The sequence below is a fragment of the Platichthys flesus genome, chromosome 7 (assembly GCF_949316205.1).
Source record: "Platichthys flesus chromosome 7, fPlaFle2.1, whole genome shotgun sequence".
NCBI classification, from domain to species: Eukaryota; Metazoa; Chordata; class Actinopteri; order Pleuronectiformes; family Pleuronectidae; genus Platichthys; species Platichthys flesus.
The window spans coordinates 11,549,195-11,560,652 of NC_084951.1; the positions used below are offsets into that span (position 1 = coordinate 11,549,195).

General features: G+C 38.7%; 1 protein-coding gene across 1 annotated transcript; it reads left to right on the forward strand.

The window, feature by feature from the left end:
• Positions 1 to 955: 955 nt before the first annotated feature.
• Positions 956 to 6,156, forward strand: LOC133957027 (homeodomain-interacting protein kinase 1-like). The gene is made up of 7 exons (XM_062392446.1): positions 956 to 966; positions 1,273 to 1,506; positions 1,972 to 2,152; positions 4,881 to 4,930; positions 5,147 to 5,519; positions 5,665 to 5,846; positions 6,015 to 6,156. The coding sequence occupies exons 1-7, from the start codon at positions 956 to 958 to the stop codon at positions 6,154 to 6,156; spliced, it is 1,173 nt and encodes a 390-aa protein (XP_062248430.1).
• Positions 6,157 to 11,458: the final 5,302 nt, after the last annotated feature.

The following is an 11,458-nucleotide window of genomic DNA, read 5'->3' on the forward strand; positions in this document are numbered from 1 at the left end:
TCCTCAGGGCAGTGTCATTAGTCCACTATTGTTTTCCATTATGATTAATGATGTATTCTCTCAAGTTCATGGTGATATTGGGCGGGCTCCTTCTTCTTCTGTCTTTGGTTAATGGCAGGTGGCAACTAACATCAGAGTGCATTATCGCCACCTTTAGATCTACTAGCTGCATTTAAACCTTATAGAGCACTATAAGGTTTAAAGGCAGCTAAAAATCATAGGCAATTTGCATGCATGTTGCCTATGATTTTAACTTTTGACCTATAATTAAATATAGTAGTAGCTGGTGGGAACGCATCTTAACATAGGTTGCAACAAACAGGAAAAATATAGATTTTCCACTTCAGCAAACCATCAAACTTCATTGAAGACGAAAGAGAAATTCAGCACACTCTATCAACTTTTAACCATGGAAAAATTACTTCGAACCTTGAGAAATTTTTTCGGGCAATGCTTCTGTTATAGGTGAGCATAGTGCAACATATCTCACATATTTTGATCGTTTCATTTATACATTTAAGAGGACAGGAATTATCAAAAGAAAGCCTTCTCAAAGCATTCACAAAGCAGTAGCTGGTCAATACTACGTGAGAATAAGGGGTATAAAACATATGCAGAAACAGAACAAAGATACAGACCACCAGATTTCTGTCTATTTTGAGGAAGATTATAACAATATGGAGGTATGCACGGGAGAGTGAGAGATAGTAGAGGTTAGGAGGGAGGACTACAGGTGAGAGCTGATGAAAAGTTGGAGTTGAAGATCATATTGAGATTTGATGAGGAGAGAGGAATTTTTTCAGTGAGTCCAGTGAAATTGATTTCTGTGTTGAAAAACAATGCAAGTAAGAGACATCAGCAAGGCTAAGATTTCAGAGATGGGAATTGTTGATTGTTTGAGAGTTTGTTGATGGTGGTGGATAGCAAATTTGGATTTGGTCCACATGGAATGAACATGTACTCAGGGTATACTCCAAATGTGGAAAAATAATAAAAGTGATAAAATGTCTACAGGGTCAGAATGGGGAGAGAGCAGGTCGTCAATGGAAAAATATTTATGAACGGCACTTTATGTCTGTGCTATGGTTGTATTGCCGATGGTTCAGCAGCTAAAATATTTTAAAATGGTTGGAGATTACGGAAGCTCAAGCTTTGAGACCCAATATGGACTGCTTTCACTCCAAACACTGAAAATTGGGTCTGGTTTGAGTAAATTTGACTTTGTTCAAAGTAGAATAAGACTAATCAGTAGGTGTGTTTGTGTCTGTCAAGATCAAGCTCAGCTGATAGAGAAGAAAAAGCAGACAAGAAGAGACAGAAAGGCTGCATAAGAAAAGACAGTCCCTCAGCCGGCAAGACTCCCGCTGAACCGCCAACCAGGAAGATACCTCTACGAGAAAGACTCTTTGGGAAACCGGTGGATAAGAAGAAGAAGCAAGACCGGATTTCAAAAGACAGTCCCTCAACAACCAAGACTGCCACTGAAAAGCCAATCAGTGAGAAACCGTCAGACAAACATGTCTTAAAGAAACCAGTGGTAAGGTTTCACGTTGAATAGATTTTAGAAGTTAATAAGATATGTATTCTTTTATGCTTGTGGACAATCAAAATGTATGACTTTTTTTTTTTACTCTGCAGGGAAAAAAGTCTGTTTTGAAAACAGTTAAAAGAGAACAAAGCTGCATCTCAAGGTAAGTAAAACCTCTCCCTGCAATCACTACCCTAAAAACAAGAATGTCAGATATTTCTGTGCACGCTGTGTCTTACATTAACATTTACGGGTTTACCTCAGTAAAATGTTTTATAAAAAGGTTAGCACGATGGAATAAGTTCTTCATCACATTTTTCAGCAGGGTTGAATGGGCTGGTGGTGTTTTCTGTTTCCAATTCCACATACTCCTGTTTAACAACAGCCACAAGTTTTTTCACAGTACAATAAATATAATCAGTAGGTGTGTTTTTGTCTGTCAGCAGTGGTGACTCCACTGACATTCCAGCAGCTGCAACAAGAGCAGCTAAAGGAAAGAAAAAGATATATAAGAAGAAGCAGCAAGACTGGATCCCAAAGGACAGTCCCTCAACAACCAAGACTGCCACTGAAAAGCCAATCAGTGAGAAACCTTCAGAGAAACATCTCTTAAAGAAACCAGTGGTAAGGTTCCACGTTGAATAGATTTTGCAAGTTAATAAGATATGTATTCTTTTATGATTGTGCATCAAAATGTATGACTTTTTTTTTTTACTCTGCAGGGAAAAAAGTCTGTTTTGAAAACAGTTAAAAGAGAACAAAGCTGCATCTCAAGGTAAGTAAAACCTCTCCCTGCAATCACTAACCTAAAAAAAAGAATGTCAGATATTTCTGTGCACGCTGTGTCTTACATTAACATTTACGGGTTTACCTCAGTAAAATGTTTTTTAAAAAGGTTAGCACGATGGAATAAGTTCTTCATCACATTTTTCAGCAGGGTTGTATGGGCTGGTGGGGTTTTCTGTTTCCAATTCCACATACTCCTGCTTAACAACAGCCACAACTTTTTTCACAGTAGAATAAATATAATCAGTAGGTGTGTTTTTGTCTGTCAGCAGTGATGACTCCACTGACATTCCAGCAGCTGCAACAAGAGCAGCTAAAGGAAAGAAAAAGATATATAAGAAGAAGCAGCAAGACTGGATCCCAAAGGACAGTCCCTCAACAACCAAGACTGCCACTGAAAATCTAATCAGTGAGAAACCTTCAGAGAAACATCTCTTAAAGAAACCAGTGGTAAGGTTCCACGTTGAATAGATTTTGGAAATTAATAAGATATGTATTCTTTTATAATCGTGGACAATCAAAATGTATGACTTTTTTTTTTTTACTTTACAGGAAAAAAAGTCTGTTTTGAAAACAGTTAAAAGAGAACAAAGCTGCATCTCAAGGTAAGTGAAACCTCTCCCTGCAATCACTACCCTAAAAAAAAGAATGTCAGACATTTCTGTGCATGCTGTGTCTTACATTAACATTTACGGGTTTACCTCACTAAAATGTTTTATAAAAAGTTTAGCACGATGGAGTAAGTTCTTCAACACATTTTTCAGCAGGGTTGTATGGGCTGGTGGGGTTTTCTGTTTCCAATTAAAATGTTTGATTTATCCCTTTAAAAAGAGATTTTATCAACAGCCACAACTTTTTTCACAGTAGAATAAATATAATCAGTAGGTGTGTTTTTGTCTGTCAGCAGTTGTGACTCCACTGATATTCCAGCAGCTGCAACAAGAGCAGCTAAAGGAAAGAAAAAGATATATAAGAAGAAGCAGCAGGACTGGATCCCAAAGGACAGTCCCTCAACAACCAAGACTGCCACTGAAAAGCCAATCAGTGAGAAACCATCAGATAAACACCTCTTAAAGAAACCAGTGGTAAGGTTTCACGTTGAATAGATTTTAGAAGTTAATAAGATATGTATTCATTTATAATCGTGGACAATCAAAATGTATGCCTTTTTTTTTTACTCTGCAGGGAAAAAAGTCTGTTTTGAAAACAGTTAAAAGAGAACAAAGCTTCATCTCAAGGTAAGTAAAACCTCTCCCTGCAATCACTACCCTAAAAAAAAGAATGTCAGATATTTCTGTGCACGCTGTGTCATACATTAACATTTACGGGTTTACCTCAGTAAAATGTTTTATAAAAAGGTTAGCACGATTGAGTAAGTTCTTCATCACATTTTTTAGCAGGGTTGCATGGGCTGGTGGGGTTTTCTGTTTCCAATTCCACATAGTCAGGCTTTGTGCTCAGTGTGTCACAAAAAGTATAAAATTGTGGATTTATCCTTTTAAAAAGAGATTTTATCAACAGCCACAACTTTGTTCATAGTAGATTAAGAATACTCAGTAGGTGTGTTTGTGTCTGTCAGCAGTGGTGACTCAACTGATATTCAAGCAACTTTAACAAGAGCAGCTGAAGAAAAGAAAAAGGGATATAAGAAGAAGCTACAAGAGCAGATCCCAAAAGACAGTCCCTCAACCACTAAGACTGCCACTGAACAGCCAATCAGTGAGAAACCTACAGTTGAACATCTATCAGAGAAACCGGTGGTAAGGTTTCACGTTGAATAGATTTGAGAAGTTAATAAGATATGTATTCATTTATAATCGTGGACAATCAAAATGTATGACTTTTTTTTTTTACTCTGCAGGGAAAAAAATCTGTTTTGAAAACAGTTAAAAGAGAACAAAGCTTCATCTCAAGGTAAGTAAAACCTCTCCCTGCAATCACTACCCTAAAAAAAAGAATGTCAGATATTTCTGTGCACGCTGTGTCTTACATTAACATTTACGGGTTTACCTCAGTAAAATGTTTTATAAAAAGGTTAGCACGATGGCGTAAGTTCTTCATCACATTTTTTAGCAGGGTTGCATGGGTTGGTGGGGTTTTCTGTTTCCAATTCCACATAGTCAGGCTTTGTGCTCAGTGTGTCACAAAAAGTATAAATTTGTGGATTTATTCTTTTAAAAAGAGATTTTATCAACAGCCACAACTTTGTTCATAGTAGATTAAGAATACTCAGTAGGTGTGTTTGTGTCTGTCAGCAGAGGTGACTCAACTGATATTCAAGCAACTTTAACAAGAGCAGCTGAAGAAAAGAAAAAGGGATATAAGAAGAAGCTACAAGAGCAGATCCCAAAAGACAGTCCCTCAACCACTAAGACTGCCACTGAACAGCAAATCAGTGAGAAACCTACAGTTGAACATCTATCAGAGAAACCGGTGGTAAGGTTTCACGTTGAATAGATTTGAGAAGTTAATAAGATATGTATTCATTTATAAGATATGTATTCATTTATAATTCTTTTATAATCTTGGACAATTCAAATTCATGGAATTTGTTTTTACTTTACAGGAAACGAAAACTGTTTTGAATTCAGATGGAGAACAAAGCTCCATCTCAAGGTAAGTCAAACCTATCCCTGCAATCAGTACCCTAAAAAAAAAAGAATGTCAGATATTACTTGTAGAGATTAAAGATTATAAGTACTGAGCTTGATGAATGGTCTATAAACTCTACCTACCTGGCTGACAGGATCTGGTATACTTGGCTGCATCTAACTTTGTTCGTAGTGTGAAAGATCACCAGCATAAATATTCCGTCCCTATGTCTCACAACAGTGCGTTAAATATCAGTGAAGGAGACCTGATCCCCTCCCCCACAACACATTACGTTGCACAAAAATACCTTGGCAACGGCGCATATGGAATGGTCACCCAATGCAGGAATGTGACCACCGGTGAGACGGTGGCTCTAAAAATCATCGAAAGCCTCTGGGACATTGACTATGCACAAGTAGAGGAGGTCATCCTTCAAAACATGAAGAAGCTCAGCTCAGACAGGTTCAACATCGTCAGATTTTACGAGTCCTTCTTCTACAAGGAACATTACTGTCTTGTGTTTGAGCTCCTGGATATGGATCTGCAGAAATTCAAACAGATCAGCCCGGGTCAACACCTTCAGCTGAAGCAGATTCGCCCCATTCTGCAGCAGGTTTGTTTTTTAAACTCAAGCTCTTACACTTACTGCTTTGTAGATTGAAGGGTAAACTTGGTCGCTAAAAAGTGACTGTTACAGTTGTTGTTGATGAAATGAACTCTGTAGCTCATGATTATTATTATGCTTTTCATGATTTCAGCTAGCTACAGCCTTGGACTTTTTGAACATCGCAGGGATCATTCATGCAGATTTGAAGCCAGATAACATCATGCTGGTGGATCATGTCAGGCAGCCACTCAAGGTTAAAGTTATTGACTTTGGCTTATCCTTTGATGATCCTGAGGAAATGCTCGGTCAAACCCTCCAGACCTTGTGGTACAGGTTAGTAACTGACAGCATATCTGTATACCTAGGACAGCTGTGTTTGCTGTAAATAATTGGACAAGTCCTGTACACTGGCATGTCAGATTTATATCTCAGAAACTGACAGTAACAAGGAGTTTAGCAAATTTTAAACCTCAGTAATATGTTTGTGTTTCTTATCCTAAGGGCTCCTGAGATTCTGTCTCTAGATTCTTTCAGCGGGAAGATCGACGTATGGTCTCTCGGCTGCATTGCTGCTGAGCTGTCAATGGGCACACCGCTGTTCCGTGCCAAGGATGAGGAAGATTTGGTCAGTATCTGCACTTAAAACACACCAAACACGTACAGTTCTGCCTTGATGTTTGTGTATTTTCAAATCCATACACTTGATTATTATAGTGAAAGAGTTTCAAGTAGAAGTTCACTGATTTTTACTATTCTACTAATGAGACAAACAAGAGACACTTCATTCATATGTCTCAGTAACAGAAGTGAACCTGATGTACATGATCAACAATGTAAACTTGAAGTTAAATAACTCTCACAATGTTGTGTTTTTTCCACAGATGATGAAAATTGCATTTGCACGAAGAGATCCATGGCAAGGAGGAACCCTCCTACCACATGCGTTCTGGCCAAGATCTTGGTTGGAAGGCAGATTTATGGTATAAAACTATTTTACAACCATTTAGCTGGCTCCAGTAGCTCACTAATTAAGGTGTCTTTCGTTCAGTCTGTGTTTCTTTTCCCTGTGCCATCCACTGCCTTTTGAGCAATCTATCTCAATGAAACAATTCTTGATTTCAGTCAATAGGTTCAATTCTAGTTTGAGATCACCAGCCTGGATGAATTTATAACAGCACGATGCCTTCATAATCCAAACAGGAGTACATCTAACATGTTTGTTCTCCTCATCTTGTTAAAGAGGAATCATCCTGCCTGGTCTCAAGACGTCCAAGCGGAATTTTGTGACCTGCAGTCCTTTATGGACCTAATGACTGAGATGCTGATGATGAGTCAGTATAAAAGAATTACCCCCGCCAGAATTCTCCAGCATCCATTTATCACAATGAGCCACCTTCAAGGTTCATGCAAAAACAGCCTCTAGTAAGTCTATGTTTAGATGTTCTGATTAAGTCTGTGCTGTTGGACATGGGTGGAAAATATAAGAGCTATAAGGTGATTATGGTGTTTGGCTCAGCAGTTTCTTTTGTCTTCCAGTGTGAAGTCATGTAAGGATCAGATGGACATCTGATGGCCAGGATCAGAGCTCTGAGGATGGAGGACATTGATACCAGGTGATCCTGCAAATGTCCCTGAGCAAGGACTGCTCCATCAGCACTGCCAGCCCAGCCAAGGAGGGCAGAAAAGGGAATGCAAAGTCTGGCAACAGGAGAGTGTTTGAAATATCTTTCTGTTGGATCATTTTATGTTGTAGAAGAATAGTTCAACATTTTGGTAAATATTCAGTTTTTTTGCTCAGAGTTCAATGGAAAGAATGATACAACTCTCATAACTATGGATCTGGAGCCAACTGCTTTATGATCAAGAGTTAAATTATTTTCTTATCCACATCTCAGACCAGAAGACTCCCAAGCCAAGGTCAGAAGGAGTGAACGACTGGCAGCCACTCGAAAGGGCACAAGTGGGAAAACTGGCCCATACCAGTCCAAGAGGATGAGAGAGAGGCATGATCCCTCATCCAATGGCAAGCCCTCAAGAAAGAAGAGACACATGGGCCCTAATGGAATGAGAGACTCCCAAGACGAAGTCAGAAGGAGTGAACGACTGGCAGCCATTCGAAAAGGTGCAAGTGGACAAACGGGCCCAATCCGGCTCAAGAGGATAAGAGGGAGAGATGACAGTGTTGGACAAAACCGGTTCATGGCGAGAAGGAGGATAGAACTTGCCCTTTAAAAATCAACAGTTTAAAAGAGGCTGATGAACTAAAGAATAGAATGAGGAGACCGAAGATCTTAATTTATGTTTTGTCTGCTCTTTTTAATTGATGTGTTATTTTTTAAATCTCCCCTTATTAACATATTCACAGCTTGATTGTGAATTAATACATATGAAATAAAGACATTTGTCTGACGTGGAGATTTTCCACATTAATAACTGCGTAATTATTAGATGAAACTCCCGCCAAATTAATAGGAAAGCTTGAGCTTGCTGAGAACCATACTACCCTTCCAAATGTTCAGTGTTTTATTTCAGTTTTCTTAAAAATATTTCTAATTTATTATATTATACTTAATTTACTTTTACCTAAGTGTTCCCTTCTTGTTTCTTCCTTATACCGTAATTGCCACATACACTTTGCGATTTCTCCTAGTCAAGTGTATTTTGACATTGGGTCATGTCAAGTCATTTACTTTCCTATAAAACAGTGAAGCTGAAAACCTCTAGAGTCATTTTCACTGCCGTGGTTCTATTCTCTTGACCCAAAACGAGGGGGAAAAAGGATCACATTAAGCCACCTGGTTTTGCCTTCCTTGGTTTTTTACTAATGAAAAATTGTACAGGCGAACATCCATTTTCACCATGTTAACCCAAATCGCGTGACGATGTCAGCAATCTCATATGTTGAAGAACCATTACACAGAAGAGCTCGAGGAGTTCACCAAGGTGAAGGGAAAAAAGAACAAACTGTGGCAGAAAATTTAGGAAACTGCATTTAACCCAAGTAATGAATTCTGTAACTTATGGAGTCTATTGTTGTGTTATTTTTCATTTATGACTATCAAACTAGATAATAAAGTTCTTTGGCATCATTCTGTGTAGGTATTTGTTTAACCTGAGCAAGAAAACAAAACAATGACAGCTATTATTACTTCTATGAAGGATTAGTGGCATAGAGTCGTTAACAGAGCCTGAATCGATGGATCATTTTGTTTTATCTGGCACTGACTTGTTGGCATCAAGCATCCAGTTCCCTGTCAGCATTATAGGTCAATTATGTAAGTATGTGTGTGTGTGTGTGTGTGTGTGTGTGTGCGCGCACATGTATCACTCGACTTCCAAATGGGGCCCGATCGAGAACTTCCGCAGATTTATACAACTTCTCATCAATACCACTTCAAAAATTGAACTTGACAACATCCACAGTTAGGGTATCCACAAATTATAACCCCTAACCTCAACAATACAAAACCACTGCAAAGGAAACCACAAAGTGACAGCAAAGTGTTTGTCAAACTCACACTCAAGATTCAAACAAAACTATTCTTCTTAAATTTACAAATAACATGAAGCAAGGAATAGAGACACACCAAGCTTAATCATTCATTTTAGGATATGATGAATAATATCTTGGTAATTTAACAACTAGTAGTAATATTTCAGCAATAAATATTTGTGAATCATTATGTAGCCTACATCATTAGGGTAAATAAAAGAAATAAAATAATGAAAAAGTATAAAACAGGTATAGTTTCAGAAATGGTACCATGGCTGCATCTAACAATAACTGTCTATTGTGCTAATGATTAATACAATAATTAGTCAGATTAAATAATGGAAAAAATAGTTAGTTGATAAATAACTAAGAATCGTCAATTAGTTAATGGATGTAGCCACTTTCAATAGCCAAAGATGAATAATTAAATGTAGTTCTCTGTCTGAACCAAAATCCAGACATTTTGTTTGATGACATGAGATTATTATTATGTTTTAGCTTTATACATGACTGAACCATTATGCTGTTGATTCCATTTATGGACTTCGTGTCCAAATAGTAATAGTAATAGTGATAATACTAAAACTGGGGTATATATATTTCATCATGTATGATATTTAAATGATTTTCTGTGCATGTCATTCTATATTAGCGATAGTGTTCTCCGGTGAGAACAGAAGAAAATCTCAGCTGCGTATGTTTATTCTCTGTAATGTATGTGAGGGTCACGTGTCCTCTGCACGACTTAAGCAGCTGAGAACGAGCCCGAGGACAAATGTGTGTTCATGTTGTTGTCGTTGTTGTGACATACTGGCTCAATCACGGTTGTTCCTCCCTCTCGTCCTGCTCGTGGCTCTGTTAATGCACTGACTCCACTGGGCGACAGGGCAAATCATGCACAGTTCACAAAGGGACACACAAAGACAGAGAGAGGGAGAATGGGGGGGGGGGGGGGGGGAGGCAGGAAAGAGGATGACAGAGGATCAAATGTATGTGTGTGTGTGTGTGTTTGCGTGCGATTGTCAGCATGTCTGTGGTATTAGGCCTGAGCAGAGCGAGCGTGTCCTGGAGAGAAGCTGTTGATTCAACTGGTCGTAGCCAGGGCTTTGTCGCCCTTGTCCTCATCTTTCTGTGTCCCTCTCTCACTCTCTCTAATTCCCATTCTTACCCAGTCTCGCTCTCCCCTGCCCTGTCTGCATGTCACTCTCACATAGAGGACATTTTGCTTTAATCCCAAAAGCCCCTCCTCTTGTGCTTCTTTGTCAGGTCATCATTGTAAATCTCAATATGCGTAGAATCGGCCAAACTGGTTCAAAATAAATCCACATTCTTATGTGTGTGTGTGTGTGTGTGTGTGTGTGTGTGTGTGTTTGTTCATCCTTTCAGAGAATGAAAGCTGCTTCAGTGTGACACATGTAAACATATGTGAGATCCAGGTGAGGAACACTGGTGAAATGGAAATTTGTATGGATGCTTCCTAGTGTCGCTGTTGCATTTTCACTCTCGTCTGTGTATCCTTACTTCAAGCTGCCAGATTTGCCCAAATCATATCTTATGCACAATAAAGACTGAAAAAACTCAGTCTTTCAGTCTGACTGGGAAACCAGAGGGAATTTTAGGGAAATCTGTGATGCTCAAGCAGGCAATAGTCTAGTGTTTCTATTCAAAGGCAGGCTTTGTAATGTGTTTCTGAAAAAACTTTTTGTTGAAATCCTGCACGTCTAAAAGCCATCAATAAATAGTTATCTGAAAAAAAAATAAACAGAGCTGGTGCCTGTGTTACTCACAGCACTGTAATTAAGAAGGCCAAGTGAAATGATTGGCTGGTGTAACAGTCCGTCACTAAAAACTTGCATACACCACTGAAGCAGAGTCGATGGCCAGAAGTCAGTGAGCAATCACGGAAAAGTCGGCTTCAAGCGGACGTTCATGTGTTTGGGGATGTAGCACTGATAAGAGGGCTGATCCGAGGTGGGATGCATAGGTTGTGTTGTTTTAAGGATTACCAACCCTAACTTGAATTTATCATAATGAGGTAAAGGTTGATTGTAAAGTGTCCAGGAATTTAAAGAGAAAGCAAGTAATATGATCATCTTTACACGCACCATGTCTGATCCTAAGGTTGGATTTTGTTTTTTTTAGCAGGATCCATAAACTACTGAATAAACTAGCATACGTCCCATTTCGCAATGTTAAAAAAGTTAAGTAATAGTTAAAGGAAAGTAACTCCTGCCTCTGCCTCCTGTATTGGATCAGCATCAAACTTTAATGACTTCTTGTCTGACACACACCACATCATGGAAATCAGTTCAGAAACAGATTCTCAAGGTTTATTATCTGACACCTCACAGAGGAAAAAACACATTATAAAAATAAAACAAGTATTTGCATGTAGTGTTTGCCTTAAGTCCTGGCAGTGAATGTCGCTGTGCAAAAAATAACAGCTCCAGAA

What these genes read in the sequence shown, in the direction of transcription:
- LOC133957027 (XM_062392446.1), top strand. An exon ending in AAGCCAATCAGTGAGAAACC is followed by an intron (nt 1,507 to 1,971) that starts GTCAGACAAACA and finishes TTTGTCTGTCAG; the next exon opens with CAGTGGTGACTCCACTGACA. An exon ending in CTCCAGACCTTGTGGTACAG is followed by an intron (nt 5,847 to 6,014) that starts GTTAGTAACTGA and finishes TCTTATCCTAAG; the next exon opens with GGCTCCTGAGATTCTGTCTC.